At 47.4% G+C, this 18161-nt stretch overlaps 1 protein-coding gene across 2 annotated transcripts in view; it reads right to left on the bottom strand.

Moving 5' to 3' along the window:
* The window catches only part of Usp12 (ubiquitin specific peptidase 12), a 54643-nt gene that overhangs the window by 4074 nt on the left and 32408 nt on the right, over positions 1–18161 (bottom strand). Inside the window, exons 3-8 of one of the 2 annotated variants that reach the window (XM_021163215.1) lie at positions 17520–17733; positions 9206–9435; positions 6677–6753; positions 6478–6561; positions 1908–2105; positions 730–808 (exon numbers count right to left, since the gene is read on the bottom strand). In XM_021163215.1, the coding sequence (XP_021018874.1) occupies positions 730–808; positions 1908–2105; positions 6478–6561; positions 6677–6753; positions 9206–9435; positions 17520–17733 (882 nt within the window). Of the gene's footprint in view, positions 1–729; positions 809–1907; positions 2106–6477; positions 6562–6676; positions 6754–9205; positions 9436–13456; positions 13555–17519; positions 17734–18161 lie in introns of those variants that run through there. The other variant, XM_029477593.1, reaches the window with a different exon arrangement.

Raw genomic sequence — 18161 nt, forward strand, 5'->3', positions numbered from 1 at the left:
TGCCTGCCTGCCCGCCTGCCTGCCTGCCTGCCTGCCTGCCCGCCTGCCTGCCCGCCTGCCTGCCTGCCTGCCTGCCTGCCCGCCCGGCCGCCCGCCTGCCCGCCTGCCTGCCTGCCTGCCTGCCTGCCTGCCGGGGTGAGGACTCCCTGAACATCCATCTGAGCACGCTCCCCTCTGCAAAGGAGGCCCACACTGCTGTGGAGGCCTGACTGACTGAGAAGGAGGCCCACACTGCTGTGGAGGCCTGACTGACTGAGAAGGAGGCCCACACTGCTGTGGAGGCCTGACTGACTGAGAAGGGCCCCTATGGACTCAGATGTTTGGATGCTTGGTCTCCAGCTGGGGCAGCTGGAAAAGAACTAGGAGGTGTGTCACTGTCAGTGGGCTTTGTGGGTGTATTCCCACTCTCGCCTCTCCCAGGATGGTTTCTCAGCCTCCTGCATGCAGATCAAGGTGTGAGCTCTTCCTGCCTCTATTATGGACTCTAAGCATCTGAAACCATAAGTTCAACTAAATGCTCTATTTTATAAGGTGCCTTGGTCATAGTGCTCTATCAGAGCAACAAAGCCTCACTATATTGGTTTAGACATCTGTACTTGAACTCTGACTACAAAATAATGCCCTGACCAATTCTGTAATTAATACCAGCAGTCCTACGGGAATGAGAAGCTGTGAAGGGAAACAGTAAAGAGACACGCCCAGCTCCAAGGCCATGAAGAAGCTACTTACTTCTACAATGTCGTCATCAAACAACAGCCAGAAATCATGACTCTTCACTATTGCAATATAATGGCCTCGGTTGGGACCACTAAAACAAGAGAAAAAAGAAAAGTTAATTAAAAAGCATTATATTACCTTCTTGTCCTAAATTTCAAAATTAAAAAAAATTTTAAGTGTGTGTGTGTGATACACACACACACACACACAACACACACTGCAGGTGCCCTCCATAGGCCCAAGGAGGGCTTCTGAGCCCTTGGGGCTGGTGTTGGGGCAGGTTTCCGCCTCCTGAGATGGGTGCTGGGAGTCAACTTTCCTGCCCTAGAGGAATGCTATGCGCTGAGAGATCTGGCATGCAGCTAGGTGCCACAGCACTTACTTGGCATGTGTAAGGCTCTGGGTTTAGCCCCCAAATCACACACCCTGCAAGGAAGGGCTACAGGCATACGCATCCACACAGAGAACACATGCCCTGTGGGTTCGAGTGGGACTGTCCATGAATCTGGATGGCTGGGGATGGCGAACACGCACTGCGGGACAGTCAGAGCACTGGACTGTTGCATGTCACATCCACCAGCACTCAAACGCTTCTCATAGTCACTGATGAGAACACACTCACTCACACACTCGGGAACAGTCTGTCCTGCAAAATCTATTCAGGCAGCATCATTTCAACACCAAAACCAAAAAAGTAAAGGAAGCCAACAGATGACAGCCAAGTTCTATAAGCTGCAATATCGGGCCCTTAGACTCAGTCAGACAAGAATGAAAATGAAGGCATAAAGCTAAAGTATTAAAGGTTTAAGCGAAGCGGTGATAAAGTATGTATTTCAAAAGCTAATTTCAAAACAAACTGATCTTGAGAAAGATGAAGAACACTGGAGTCCAGCCAAGTGTGGGAGCACAGACCTGGGATTCCAGCACTGAGGAGACTGAGGCCACCCTGGGCTTCACAACAGATTCTGTCTTTAAAAAAAAAAAAAAAAAAAAGATGTGGGGTGCTGGAGAGATGACCCAAAGTTAAGAACACTGGCTACTCCTGCAGAGGATCTAGGTTCAGGTCCCAGCACCCACATGGTGGCTCACAACTATCTGTAACTCCAGTCCCAGACAATCTGATGCCCTCTTCAGGGCTCTGAGGGCACCAGGCACAAACGCAGTCACATGCTCTCCAGAGCCACAGTTACCTTCCACAGTGAACCACAACGGCGACCAGGTCATACATTCTGTCAGGGTTAGTTGCATCTCCTGAAGTGTTAAACAGACGGAGCTCTAAAGGAAACACCACGCGGTATGAAAGCTTTGTGTATCGGTGAAGCTGGTCCATATACTTAAACCTCTTCAGGTGCAGAGCCAGGATCATGGGCAGTTTCTTAACTTTCATCCTGAAACAAAGAGGAAGACAGAATTTCAGAAAACAGTCACTGTGAGCTTGAAAGAATTCTCAAGTTGGTGCAGAAGAATTATGTTCTTGACCCTGTTGAAATCTGACTTTAATACTGGAATAATTCCCCGCCCCCTTCTACGTAGCCCTGGCTGTCCTGGAATTCACTTGTAGTCCAGATTGGCCTCAAACTCACAAAGATTCCCCTGCTTCTGCCTCCTGAGTGCTGGGATTAAAGGCGTGCGCCACCACTACATTCTTAATAAATATGCTTCTGTTAGACATCATTTAGTGGACACATCTCACTTCATGCTTTTTTGATAATGATTTACTTACTTGTATTTATTTTATACTATGGAACTGATACTAAACAAAAAGCAGATGTGAGAAGTTTTGGTTTTGGGTTTTTTTTTTTTTTTTTTAGTTGAAAATGCATCAAAAAAGCAGCAGAGACAGCTGGCAACATCAGCAACTCGTCTGACCCAGGAACGCTAAGGAAGGCGCAGTGCGGTGCTGGGTGAAGATGCTTCATAGAGGAGAGGAGTCCCTGAAGATGCAGAGCACTGTGGCAGCATCAGAAGCTGACAATGACCAATTGAGAGCGGCCAGCAGAGCCAGTCCTCTTACACCTGCAGAAGTGGTCATTTGTCCTCTCCTCCCAAAAGTGACCCACTCTTGATCTAACTGTGACCTGGGGGACAAGTGGAGTGTGGCCAGTGACAATGACTGGCTAAGCAGCAGCTGCAGCAACACCAGAGCTCACCCCAGAGCCAGTTACTGACAGTCTGCTGCTCCGTGAGCCACTACAGCTTTCTGGATCCCAGCCTCGCCTGTGCATCCGGGCAATGCTCACAGCAAAGTACACGGCTGCAGCAAGCACTCTCTCATCGGACAGGTCTGCTCTCTCCCACAACACAGCCGGACCTCACACAGCTCAGCCAATGCGTCCACCAACAGGAAGGCTATGGAGCTTGGTCTCACCCGCCCACCATGACACCTAACCCAAGCATCCTGACAGCAGTTTTCAGGGCAGACACTTCCACAAGCAGCAGGGTACAGAAGGTGCTTTCTAGGAGCTTGATAGATCCCGAGGCACAGAGTTTTATTTACACTAGAGGAATAAATAAACCTATTTCTCACTGGCAAAAATGTCTTGACTGTTTTGGTTCCTACTTTGATTGATAAACACATGCTTAAACCTGATTATAATGACTTAATTGCTCTGCCCAAGTAGCAGGGTGATAAAAGTAGCTTTCCCTGGAGCCTCTGACCTAGTTTCAGGTTCTGGGCCTCACTGACAGTGTCAGATATGGGTTCATCGCAAGCAGTGGCCCTTAAATCCAATCAAAATAAACCTCTCAACATTAATCCTACTGGCTCCTCTCCCCTAAAGAACTGGAACTCCAGGGGGAACGAGAAGACTCTTCATGGAAGCCACCTGCACTCTGAGCAGGGAGACCCAGGGAGGTAGCTTTCCAAAGTCATTGGCCATGCTCCAGGGAGTCACCACAACAAACTCAATGCTCTATCAAGCTAGACGGTGGCATTTCCTTGGTCCACAAGGAGAATGGTTCCTCTCACAACAGTATTAAAGATGAGTTCAGAGTGTTTGCCACAGTTAAGAATCACAAGGTTTAACAATGAGATATCCTCTATGAAGGGATAAAATAATCTGGGAATCAAAGAATTTGGCTTTTAACTGTGAAACATCCTAATGCTATATTTGTTTTCTTCTTCATTGCTATCTCACGCACTGTCGCCTGCCCTCACAGTCAGTTCTCTTCAGAGCAAAGCTCCCATGACTCTCTAATCCTCCACCGACACTTTACATGCTGGCCTTGACCCCTGTACCGCTCCACGCCCCAATCTCATCTTTTTTTCCCTTCTTTTATGAGCAATCCATTTGGACTATTAGGACCAGAAAAGAGCAGTCTGTATAAGCAAGGGAGGAGGGACTGAGGGTATCTGCAGGAGGGATGGGAGAGGGTCAGGCTAGGAGAGAGACCGGTTACTTACAGGGTGCTAACCAAAAATAGAGTATATGTTACAGGTTATTAGATCACACTGTGAACCCCAAGACTGTGTTGTTTATTGGAAAGACTTGTCTTTGGTTGTGGTGTAGCTCAGCCTTAGCACACACCTTTAATCCCTCTGGCTGGAATACAGACAAGCTCTTAGTACTCACCTTTAATCCTAAACAATGAAAGTAAAGTTAGTTTGTAGAAGGAAGCAACCACGTTTTAAAGTGATGTCTAGTTTAGAGGAACAAAGTGACGAATCAGAGAAAGATTTGACAGAATAGGATATGCCCAACTCTCATGAGAACAGAGAGTAAAGAGAGTCTACTTAAGAGCAGGCAAAGAAAGGGGGTGGGGGGGCAGTTTTACCAGGACAGTTATAGACAGGTTGCAAAGAGAACAAGCTAGACACAGGTGAAGACAAAAAAGCAAGAGAATGAGAAGGAACCAGACTAGAACAGACTGCCAAAGTTAGTCTGAGGCCAAACACAGCAATTCAGTCAGAAACTGAAAGAAGCCAGATTGAATCAGTCGGCTTGGAGAGGAGTTTGAGTCATAACAACTGAGTTGACCAGCCAGCCAGAGCTCAGAGAGAACTAGAAAGGGTGAGCTTATTCAGCAGTCAGTCTCAGAGGCTGAAAACACTCTAGGTCTAGATTAGACTGTACTGAGGCCAGAAGCTTCCAGGACGAGACCGAGGTTAGTAGACGGAGGCAGCAACCTCGGAGATGACAATTATATCAAGCGAATAAAAGATACTTTTACAAGTAAAGACAGCAGGAGCCAATCTTCACTCCTGGAGGAGAGAATTACAAAGCTTAAAAAGGAAGCACGGCAGGGAAGCCCATGCTGTCAGCTGCAATGGGAGCCACAGTGAATTCACAAGTCCTGGCTTCCAGGCCAGACAGGTACAGGGCAGAGTTATGATGTCCACACATCCTTTGCTCAGTTCAGAAGCTCAGGAAGCTGAACAGCAAGGCATACATTTCCCACAACAGGACCACACAGCAGCACAGGATCAGCTAGTTCCAAGGTGAGCTCAGAATGTATGAGGGAGCAACAGCCCAGAGGAGCCACAGGGACCTCCCCTAGCCACCAGCTGGGCTGTGGATAACCGGAACACAAAAACAGGAAGAGTAAAGGACTGTCTGGGTGTGCCTCAAGTTTTTAAAATGGCAGTTTAATGAAGAATGACGTATTTGCAATATTTAAATATCTCTACATTAAATACTTAAAAATTACAGCAGGAGAAACCATAGCTTACAAGGAGAATTCCAGGAAATACCTTAACCAAGAGTTGGGTGACAGTGGCAGCAGCAGTGTCGTGTGCAGAGACCCAGCATGGCCAGCAGACTCCCTGGCACTTGGGAACTGAGGTCTAAGGAGCGCCTCAAACCACACTCACCAGCTATGCCCCAGGCCCAAGCTGTTTGCCCAGCACAGTTAACGCTGAGCACCTGCTTCCCTCTGAGGGCCTGGAATTCGGAGCCAAGGAACCGAGAAAGCCTGCATGACAAGCCCGGAATGGCAAACCCGGGCATGGAGCCCGCAAAGAGCTTCCCATGATGTCATTAGGCAGGGGAAATTCAGTGTCTTGTGTCACTTCACTGGAACAGGGCCTCTTGGAAATCTGCCTGGCTTTGTCCTTTGCTCTGTGTCTTTTTCAGTGATGACATTAGCTGTGAGCATGACTGTATACCAAGTACTGAGTCCTAGAAAATCAGCAAGCATAGGGACACACAAATACTGAGGACACACTACAATTACACGCACTTAACAAGATGCACATCTGCAAGACTCCTCTAAGACATCTCAGCCCAACACCTGAAGACAGGAACCACAGATGTAGTGTATGGTTCCGGCCTGGGCACCATTCATCGAGCATTTCTCATGGAGCCGTAACTGCTAAGGCTAACAGTAAGAATGTGGGACTGGAGCTGGAGAGATGGCACAGCTGTAAAAGGCTAAACTCACAAACTAATCGTAGAACTGGAGAGACAGCTCAATGGATAAGAATGTTTGCTTCTTATCCATTGAGTGTGTGTGTGTGTGTGTGTGTGTGTGTGTGTCAAGAAGCAGCACTCAATGTGCAATTCTGCACATCATTTTCAGATAGAAAAGCCTACCCAACATCCCTGGCCACAGAATCATTAAAACAATTTTGAAACAGGCTTGGCAAAATAGTTCTGCCCAAACCTGAAGATCTGAGGTCAATCCCTAGCTGGTAGAAGGATGGAGTCCTGAACGTGGTCCTCTGATCTCTCTGTGTGGTCCCCTGTACACGAGTCAGCACCCCCACACACTCATACCACCACATTCTGATGACCCGAGCCCGGGAGGGAGGCGTCCACGTACCGCTTGTGTGCTTCCTGCTTGCTCCGGCACTCTTCACAGTAGTACTTATATTCACTGCACAGAGTTTCCGTGTTACTGAACCCTCTGTGAGAAACACAAATTGGGCTTGTTAGGGATACCCGAGAATTACTAATTCGCTTAAAAATCTTCTAAACGAAAAGTAAATATGAAACTGCAAAGAAAATAATCCTACACAAACCTTAAGCAGTGAGTAATTGATGTGTTTTGTTCCACGTCAACAGAAAGGTCTAGAAAATCTTCATCTTTGCTGCTTATCTGTAAAACAGGAGTCATTTCAATGACCAGGAAACCAGTTTCCAGCTGCCATACTCAAAAGACACCCACTTGGTCTGAAATAGCAGAAAAGCACCGAGCAACCGTCCACCCCTTACATCTCCTGGATGGGAAGACACCCAACACCTGACCATCTCCCTGGCTGAGGACGAGAATTTCCCTGCTCCCCAGTGACGACACAGGGAGTACACAGTGTCACCCTGGTCCTCAGAAGCACAGGCTCCACCTGGACACCGCCCAGCTGCTCTGGACGAGATCCTCAAGGCCAGGACTTGTAGGACGAGCCACCGAGGTTGGAGACCTGGGTGGGACTGACTTGGCCTGTGATAATGGATATAGACTGATGTCCCTGATGCATCATTGTATGAATGAAACTTGGCAACATCCACATTTAAGGGGAAAAAAATGGAAAAAGGCAAGGCAAGGCGTGTGACTGAAATCAGCCTTGGAAGAACAGAGGAAAGCACAGAGAGGTACAGCAGCGGTGGCTGGCTCCCTTCTGAAACCCTCCACTGTATTCACTGTATCCACGGCACACCTAACTCACGATGGAGTCTGTTCTGGCCTTTACTTTAACACTGTCTGGACATCACTGGCCAATCTTTGCTCCCTGCTGGGCATCTTGAAGGCAAGACTTCCAGCTTAATAATCTTCTACTACCTACTCTCTACTCACCGTCTCTCTGGCAGAGTCGGTTCTTAGATTTGCGTGTAATCAAATAAAGAAACGATGTGTATTTACACACTCCCTAGCTTATTTCGATAAAGGCAGCAACATGAGTATTCACTGTGAATCGGCATAATGATGGCCACAGAACTTATTAGTAGCAAAATAGTACCTACCCCATACAAGTTACATTAATGAATAGTCAAACTTTCGAACAGAATGGCTAATACTGCTTTCTCCTTCAAAAAGCTTTCTTGTCCGTCTTCCCCATCCAATACAAACCTGACTTCAAAGGCCTGGCAGAGTACTCTACAAGTCTCCCAGAGGCCCCAAATCTACATATAAGTCTCACCTATTACTACATTTCTCAACATGTTATGTAACTACTTTGTTTTATTGAAGGCTAAAGTGTGTGTATGTATGTACCAATACATACGTGTACACATATATTGATGTCTTGTAACAGATCAAAGTTCATTATAATAAACATAAAAAACATCCAATTCCCTGATTGTATCCACTATTCCAATGGAAACATTGCTGTAATAACTAGCAATCAAACATTGCCCTGCACCACTGACTGCTGGTTCAGGCAATGAAAAAGGCCCACACCACAGGCAGCCTTTCTCTAGCCAAAAGCATCTTCACAGACTGCTGTAGAATACGCCTCTTCCCTGACCTGGATGAGACCCACCACGAAGACTCACACAGGAAGGGCAACTGTTTCCTAGCGCAAGGCTATCTGATTCTTGGCAACCAATCTAGAGCTTGGTCTTGGCCAAGCGTCCACCCAAAGGGTGCTCCCGTCCTTGAGGGCATGCGGTACTGTTCTATTCCAACAACAACCACATGCACAACTGTAGAAAGGGAACTCCCAGTTGTGAAGGCTTGAAAATGTTTGGCCCAGGGAGTGGCACTATTAGAAGGGGTGGCCCTGTTGGAGTGGGTGTGTCACTGTGGACGTGGGCTTTAAGACCCTCACCCTAGCTGCCTGGAAGCCAGTCTTCTCCTAGTGGCCTTCAGATGTAGATGTAGAACTCTCAGCTCTGCCTGCACCATGTCTGTCTAGATGCTGCCATGCTCCAGCCTTGATGATAATGGACTGAACCACTGACCTGTAAGCCAGCACAAATATATGTTGGTCATGGTATCTGTTCACAGCAGTCATGTGCCACACTGCTGTCATTAACAGCCCACATAGAGGACGGTGACCTTGTAGGATTATTATGGGACTAAGAAGTCCTCACCACCTAGCAACACTGTGGCCATGTCATTGTGCGCAGTGCATAACGCAGGCACTGGATATGCTATCAACCAGCCTACTGTGCTGCTGCTTGTCACCCCAGAGGTGAGCACAGTACAGTTAACTGACGTCAGTTACATGCGTCTCCACAATAGGTTTCTGCTTCCAACTTCATTTCACATCCCTTTATCTTAGCAAAGACTCAGAAGAGAGGAGTACTGTGGAATATGGTGGCAGCACACAGCCCTGTGCTGAGCATGTCCTTTGATGATATTCAAACTCAGCATGGAGGGACCACATTTGGCTCGGTACCTATCCCTGAGGTGAAGACTCGGAGCTATGCTTCCATGACCCTATGTGTCATCTAGTCTTATGTGGTTCTAAAGCCTCTTAAACTATAACAACAGCATGATGCAGACTGCAGTGAGCATCCTGGCATCCTCATGACAAGCACGCAGCACCTGACAGGGCTACACAAAAGCACAGGCAGGGCCTTCAGACTGACAGCTATGCCGATGGACTTACAGTTTCACAAGTAAGACACCTGGTTTCATTAGTTAATGTTCCCTGAAAAATCTCGTGGACCCACGTTGGGTCTGGTGTGCTGTTGTTATCCTCGTTGTCCACATCTCCATTCCGTAATCGGCCATTTTGCTTCTCCTGTTTTCTTTCTTCTTGTAGAATATCAGCAATTGTATTGAGTAGGTAATTTAAGAATTCATGGGCATCTTGTTGCATGTAGTTGTCAAACAGCTCTAAAAATAAAACAGGAAATGAGTGTGTAGTATAAAATCTGGTATTTTATCAGAACTAGAAGCACATACTAATTCTAGACAATGTACAGAGAACAGACAACTACGGCATGTGAACTTCTGACTGATGCATTGGGAAAGAAGGTAAGGGGAATGATGGCTCCATGCCGGCTGGGGGAGGCAGGCAGCAGCAGCTCATCTTCACCACCTGGGTCCTCCTACAACCGCTTCAGTCGAGGCAAACCTGTCAGAAGGAGCCGACACCGCTTACTAACGAGGCTGAGCAAACTCTGAGAGCCCGCTTATGCTTACGAAAGGAAATTACCGGGCAGGCCATGCGCTCCACAGTCTGATTTAGCAGGAGAGGAGTGAGGCTTTTCAAAACTCCCACAGCCAACTGTCATGCAGTCAGGTGTGGATCTGCCATCAAGTATTTTCCACTCAGGTCACATGATCACTACAGTCCACCCCGATTCTGAACTCCAAGAACGGCCTTCCCAGCAGCCATGGACAGACATGGCACACACACTGGCTGCTCCTTGAATCCCCCAGGTGCACGTGAGTTCTCTGCAGTCAGTAGGCTAGGGCCTGCTTTGTATAGTACCTGGGGACTTTATTTTACAAGGGCTGAAAAAGTAAAGTCTTCCTGCCAGGAAAAACGAAGCAAATAAAATAAAATACGCCTCCCCCAACCCCCACTGCGAGCCCACTAACTGAAAAGAGCTGCAGTAGTAAACTTTGCTTTTACATCCTCAAGCACAGCGAGGAAACCCACAACTGTCTCTTTTAAAGCAAACACAGGGTGGGAATGTAGCTCAGTGGTGGAGCACTTGCATCCTGAGACCCTAGGTCAACTCCTAGCGCCTCACTATACACACACACACACACACACACACACACATGCCAACACACAACAACAACATACATCTTTAGAAAAAGAGTAGGGAATGTCTAAGACAGAAACTACGAAATGCTGTTTTTAAGCTACAGATGAACACATTAAAGTCCGCTCCATGCATTAGGTCATTTCCAAAGCCAGGGCCTTTACAACATTCCCCTGGTGAGTGTGGCTGTTGGATCAAGACTGTCTGAAGCTACAGGCAGTGTCATTCACCTGAGACGCGTTTCTCAGTCACCACCAGGGACCCGGCACATGCAGCTGTAACAGATTCTGAGCACTGAGAACACAGAACTGTAAGCTCAGAGGCCCCCACGGCTGCACTGGCTCCCACGGCTGCACTGGCTCCCACGGCTACCGTTGATGATGATGCTAGGGAACACTGGCTTCACAGACAGCATGAATAAAGGACAGAGTAAAAGAGGAGTACACACTACGTATCAGTCACCCATGTGTGCTAGAACAAACATAAGACCAACTCCTAAACCTTTGCAAAGGTAGAAGAAAACCAACTAGAAAACTGACAAAGGAGATGAACAGGTGGCACAGACTAAAAATTCAGATCCTTAGCAATACTTAACTAACTGGGAGACGAAAGCTAAAACAGGGAAAGCACGATTTTGGCCATCACTTTGCCAGTGTGAGAACATGCCTTACTTGGCTTGAGTGGAAAGGGTCATTCGTCAGCACTGGCGCTAGGGCAATAGTGGAACGGCAGGCATGCGCTGAAGGGCAGTCTGCATGGAGGTTCTAACAAAATGCCGTCTAGCGCTCAAGAGTGCAGCCAGGTGAATCTGGTCGCACAAGGAAACAGAAGTCTGCAGATATCCGAAATGCTTCTGAAAAGAATGGGTCAAGTTTAAGTCATGGTATGGCTCTGCTATGGTCGTGAGGGAACAGCTCTCGGTGAACATGGAGCATGGCTACATTTCCAAAACACTCAGTAGGAAGGAGGCGGAGTCTGTACTGCTCCATCCAACCCGACCTGCACTTTCTCTGCGGACTTGATTAAGTGCATATAGAAAGCGCTGCTAAGATCCAGCTGGTCCTCGGGAGTCTAGTTTCTCTGTGGATTCTCTCAGACCACACATCATATTGATTATCCACTGAACAATACAGTGCAGCGTGTTGTGCAAGCCTCCCCACCCCGCTCTCCACCTGCGTGCTGCATACCCTTCCCATCCGGCTGCTTCTTAAGCCCTTTCAGTGTTTTTCCTTCCTTTCTTAGACAGGGTCGCACTCTATAACTCAGGCTGGTCTGTACCTCATAGCAATCCTCATGCTTCAGTCACCAGTGCTGCGACTCTAGGTGGGAGCCACCATTCCTGTGCCTCAGCCTGCCCCATTTCCACCACAACTTACCCAGTGGAAGGTGGCTCCCCTGACTTGGCCCACAAGGTCTCCCTAGATTCTATACTGAGAGTAACAAGTTTGACTTGTAGATCTGAGTCTTTCTACCTCCTGTACTGCAGAGTAAATTCCCACAAATCCTGCCCAGCTCGTTCCTGCCCAGCTCTCGCACGCACACTCAAACCCATTCTGCAAATTTCAATCTCAAACCAATGCAGTAATAATGCAGCTGGAGTGGCCCTTCACTTCTGCCTGCTGGACTCCAGCCCCCAAAACCCCCCTGTGAGACATATAAGAGCCCAAAGCCCATGAGTCCCAAGGCTGCCACATGCCCTACTCCAAACAGAATTAATTAACATCAATTTGATCTTTAGCTCTCTATACTTGCATGCTGCTATTTGCCCATCAGGGACAGTTGATCCAAAGCACTGTGGCCCACTTCCCATTCCTACCCAGCAAGAGCACTGCAGCCCACCCCTGCACTGAGTGTATGCTGCTGACCACTCTACAAACCCTCTCATGGTTCCATCTGAAACCGTGCAAATCATACTACAGGCTCCAGGAGGCTCTAAAGGTGAGATAACGAAGTCAATGACCTTTAACCTTTGCTCTCAGTGTGACAAACCCTCTCTGAGGCACGCACTACTTCCTAATGCTGGGGCTCCCCCTCCACTGTCCACCCTCCCCACTGCTTCTGGGCGTTGTGTCTCACCTACCTCTGACTTGCCAGCCTGCAGCTGCCACTTCTAACTTACTTCATGCTTGCTTGAGTATCAGAGCCCGCCAAAGGAAAAGCATAAAGATCTATCCATACAGAGAGCCACCACCCTTTCACTGACTCTAAATGCCAACTTCTCCCAACTCACTGGTGGCCTGATTCACAGACCACCCCAATATCCACCACAACCTTAATATCTCAGTGTCAAGGTCACTTCCTCGAATGAACCTCTTTTTCTTTAAATACAAAAACAGCAAAACAAAATGAGACAGCTTTTCACTTGCTCACTAGTGTTAAGAACCAGAAGAATGATAAAAAGACATTAGAAAATCAGAATGGCCGGGCGGTGGTGGTGCACGCCTTTAATCCCAGCACTTGGGAGGCAAAGGCAGGTGGATTTCTGAGTTCGAGGCCAGCCTGGTCTACAGAGTGAGTTCCAGGACAGCCAGGGCTACANAAAAAAAAAAAAAAAAAAAAGAAAGAAAGAAAGAAAGAAAGAAAGAAAGAAAGAAAAAATCAGAATGGCCTGGGTGATGCCTCTTACCTGTGACCTTGACACTGGAGGCTGAGACATAGTGAGTTTGTTTAGTTTGATGCCAAGCTGAGTTAGAGTTCAAGGCTTCAGAGGAGATGCAAGGGAGAGGGAAGGCAGGGCGAGGAAGTGAAGGGAGGCAGGAAGCCTTTCTAAGAGTGGCTGGGAAGCTAGTTGCCAGCTTCCATGATTACCTCACGGCAGTGGGCAGCACACACTGGATCAACGCCACCATCTCTCTCTAACACTGGAACCTTCCCTTAAAAGGCACTTTCACGTATATGCACGCTCTTTCAAAACAACTGCTATGTTTATTCTTCAAAAATGCAAACGAGTTTTTAATGAAAATCCTCTTGGGGAGGAGAAAGGAGTCCACGTAGCAGCGGCTCCAGATCCCTGAAAAGCGCCCTATCTTGAACTTCAGAAATGATGCACGAGGCAGGGCAGCAGCCCCACATGTCCTCAGGAAATGGTATGCTCAGGATCCCAGCACCCTGCAACCCCCGGACGGACGATGGCTACTTACGGTTTAAAGGGATCAGCAGGATTATACAGATATCAACTCACAGCCAGAGGGAAGAGCTGAAGGGTCGCACTGTACTGCTTACAATGGCCACGTTTTCTTCCTAATACAGAAATAGCTAGAGCTTTCACAAGAAAGCAGTGTGCTGTTCTTAGGTGAAACACAACTGGATAAAGTAAACATGAGAAGTATACTCAAATCTTTCTAACAGGTGTCATTTACAAACATCTGGTGTGTGCTCATTTGCAGCACGCCCAGGCTTACACACACGGATTTATGTTTTCAGTGACACATGACTTTATCATCACTCCACTCTTCACATTCAGATCCCTTCAGAACCAGACCCTTCCTTAGTCAGCACAGCTGCATTGCTAGCACAGCAGGGGTGGCGGCAGGGATCCAGGATGTGCTTAATGTTTTTTGAATGAATGAATGAACAAATAAATGAATGAACTGAACAAAAAACAGGTGTTCAAACAGCTATAAAATGTACAAAAAGACATGGCTCATAACGTGAACAAATGTATATACACATACATACATACATACATGTCATATCTAGTATACAGGCTAAGGTTTATGAAGTCAGACAAAGCTCAAAGCCACTGATAAGGTTCAAGGCCACCTTAAGGTCTGAGAACTGCTCAGCTGACAGTGAGCACTGACAGTCACCTCACTCACCTGTGCTGCATTTCCTCCAAGGTAAAATGGCGCCTACAGGAAGCAGCACTGGCTAGAGGGGGTCACGGTGTCCCTGAGGACTGCAGCAGCCCTGCCTTACCCTCCAATGCTGTTCTCACCATCCAATACCCATCCATGCATGGGGCTCCTGTCCCAATGACACCTACAGCCCCTGACAGCTTCCCAGACCACCCTCCAGTGCACCTCACGGCACTCTGCTTCCATCCCACTCACCTAGGCGGCCAGGTGGCCTCTAATCTCACCTGAGCAAGAGTGTCCCTACACCCACACTAGATGACTGCTCACACTTCCATGCCACCTCTGCTTGTTTCTCCTTCCTAGTAAAGCCACACCGCATACACACAGAGTTGTGGGCACCTGCCTCCCCTGTGGAGGGTCAGGCCTCCACAGGGCTGGTGCACAACAGGAAATCAGTATGCAATGATCAATGTGAACAAGTACCTAGCCATCAAAGATAGCTCCGGGTGTGGTGGCGCACGCCTTTAATCCCAGCACTCAGCCAGGGCTACACAGAGAAACCCTGTCTCCAAAAACAAAACAAAACAAACAAACAAACAAAAGAGTGTTGCTGTGGAGCTGAAGGAGTCACTACCTGTGGGGAGCGCCTGTGCCTGTGCACATACCAGGAGTTAAAACCTAAGAACACAGATTTGTTGAATTAGTAGAAGCCAAAGTCTGTTCCTTCTCCAAATAGCCAAACAATTAACAAATGGAAGCGGCATGCGTAAACAACGAGGGTGACTGTACTGAGAATGCTTGTGCCTCTAACCGTGACCCGGGACGGAGGAGGTCAAGGCAGGTGGGCAGCCCGACAGGGCTTCCCAGAGATTGAAAGGAAAGCATATGGCGGGGAAGACAGTAACCTACTTTCATCTATACACCCACAAAATTCTCAAGGAGAAACCCAAAACCCTGAGGAAAATATTAATGTATTCCAAATCATATTTATAGATGCCAACAATACCAAGAAATAAGAATAGAGAGTATGAGAAGACACGTTTATCATAAACATTTAACCTGGCATCTGTCTCACTGAAGCAGGTAGTAAGGAGTCTGCTGCTTTATTCATTTACTCTTCCTAGACACACACAAAACCAAAACCAAAACCCAACAACAGCAACTTTAAAAACCCTCTACAAACCAGGAAAAGTCTTCAAGCGTGTAACTGAATAGGATGTTCAAAACACTGCTGTTAACTCAGGGCTTGGGCCACTGCTCGCTTGCTCATTTATGCTCGCTCGCGCGCTCTCTCTCTCTTTCCTCTCTCTCTCTCTCTCTCTCTCTCTCTCTCTCTGTGTATGTGTGTGTGCGCGCGTGCACTAGCTCAAGTGTGTACTCAGCTTGACCTGTGCCCAGCATCAATCAAAGCACAGGTAATCAATTTAAAGGCTTACTGCTCCACACCTGAAAACTACCATGTGCTCTGTGTAAACACAGAGGCTTTCCCAGCAGACACTCCTGCAGAGGTGAGCAGCACACAGACAAGAGGACAGGACTGCACTACATTACTTTAAACCACATTCTGAAGGCTTAAGTCTGAGTTTCTTTTTTTCCCCTCCTTTTTTGGTTTTCAAGATGGGGTTTCTCTGTGTAGCCCCGGCTGTCCTAGAACTTGCTCTGAAGACCAGGCTGGCCTTGAACTCAGAAATCCACCTGCCTCTGTCTCCTGAGTGCTGGGATTAAAGGCGTGTGCCACCACGGCCCAGCTTTTTTTTTTTTTTTTTTTTTTTTTTTTTTTTTTTTTTTTTTTTTTTTTTTTTTTTTTTTTTTTTTTTTTTTTTTTTTTTTTTCTTAAAAACAGAAAAAAAAAACCAAAAACCCTGTGCAGATCTAGAATCTAAACAAGTAAATGCCTCTCATGAGAGGGAAATGTGGTCTGCAAGAAAGACTCAAATGTTCTGTATATGAGGAAAACAAACACCTCTTACACCTCTTCAGAATGCCCATTGGCTTCAACAACAGCCCCTAACGGTGCCAGTCAGTCTAGAAGTCAGTGGATAGCTCTTCCTAGACTCATTCCAATTCACTGAATGAGCAATGTAAGTGAGCACCTTAAAGGCACCATACCATTACACACTGGTATACTCAGCAAGCAGTCATAAAGACCTCAGTCATGGCCATGAGTATCGTACGTGAGAGGGAGATCAAACTCAACAACGATTCACCATCACCTCTACACTGATCTGAGGCAGCAGCACTGCCATAGAGACAGAACTGGCTTAGGAAGGAAGGGAGCCAAGCACCAACTCGGCCACTTCCCAGGGACTCTGCAACCTTGGGCAAAATGATGCACATCTCATGGAAGTAATGTCTAACTTAAAGTCTTGTAAAAATTAAATGAGAAGTACCTCAAATTAGAAAGAGATGGACCAGGCAGTAGTGGCAATGGCACACACTTTCAGATCCTGGCACTCAGGAGGCAAAATTAGGCAGATCTTTGTGAGTTCAAGGCCAGCCTGGTCTAAGAATGAGTTCCAGGACAGCCAGGGCTATATAGAGAAACCCTGCCACAAACAAAACAAAAATGCAAAACAAAACAACAATAACAACAAATAGGAAAGAAAACAGACGGGAATTCTCAGTGGCTTAACTGATGTGATTTTTGTTTTGTGGGCAGAGCAAGGAGAATAAGGCGCTCTCTATCTTAAGATTTTTGTTTTAAGAGAAATGAATTAACATAGGAAAGCAATGTACAACCAACCTCCCATGGAACTGTGCTTTTGTTTTGTTTTGCTTTGTTTTTACAGGGTGGATACAGGGATAGAGCATCTCACTCGGTCCAGGCCAGCCACAAACTGATGATCTCCACGTTGCAGGCTGAGTGCCGGAGTTCCGGGCACGTGCCACACAGAAGGCACAACCAACCACTCCAGAGAGAAATGTCAAGTGGGCAGAAGAGAGCAGGGGCTCCACTCTCTCGGGCACGTGTGGTTTCAGCTGAGTGCCATACTCCTCCCAACACTGATCAACCTCACACAAACCTCTGGAGCTGAAACAGGAGCCCCACGCCTCTGCTCCCCCAGAGGCTTATGTGTTTGCATACTTGGGTCCAGTTATTGATGCTGGGCGGTAGGCTATGGAAACTTCCTACAGTAGTAGTCACTGGCGAAGGTGTGAACTTTTACATCTCCTGTTCTTTCTGTGTGCTTCCTGTGTCTGGTTGAAATGTGGTCTAACGGGCAGACCGGACTTTCTGCTGCTATGTTCCCAGACAAAACAAAACACACTCCCAACACAGTCTGAGGTACAAACAGATGATGCTCAAAAAAAATAAATAAATAAAAAAGAAACCCTGCGTGTTACAGCATGCTCTGTTCACCTTCCTAGGACATAAGCAACAGCACAGAGGAACTAGAAGAATTACCGTTCTCTTTCCGCAACCTTGTGATGAACTTCTTGGGCGGGATCACGCCGACCTTCTTCTTCTGGGTGGCTATGCTGTGGAAGAGGTCTGCCAGGCAGGTGAGAAGGCTCTCCTTTTTTCTGGGCTGACTTTTGTACGCTAGAACTTTTTCCCGAAATGGACGACAAAAATAAAGTGCTTGAAGAACTGAGTTGCAGTAGCAGGTATTCCCAAACTACGAGAGGAAAGAATGATGCCGTTAAATGTGAAGAAGGCAGCTGTGAGGAGCGAGCCCCGGGGAAAGCAGAGGACTGCGCTCTCCGTCCTGCAGCCCATTATTAACTCCAGTCAGATCGTAAGTGGTTTACGTCGTGATTTTAAATACGACTCACAGGCCAGCTGTGGTCCCCTTTAATCTCAGCACTCAGTAGGCAGAGGCAGGCAGGCCTCTGAGTTTAAGGCCAGCCTGGTCTACAGAGTGAGTTCCAGGACAGCCAGGGCTACACAGAGAAACCCTGTCTCAAAAACAAACAAACAAACAACAACAAAAACCAAATCCCAGATCGGGTGTGGTGGCGCACGCCTTTAATCCCAGCACTCGGGAGGCAGAGGCAGGCGGATTTCTGAGTTCGAGGCCAGCCTGGTCTACAAAGTGAGCTCCAG

The sequence above is a fragment of the Mus caroli genome, chromosome 5 (assembly GCF_900094665.2).
Source record: "Mus caroli chromosome 5, CAROLI_EIJ_v1.1, whole genome shotgun sequence".
Classification (NCBI taxonomy): Eukaryota; Metazoa; Chordata; class Mammalia; order Rodentia; family Muridae; genus Mus; species Mus caroli.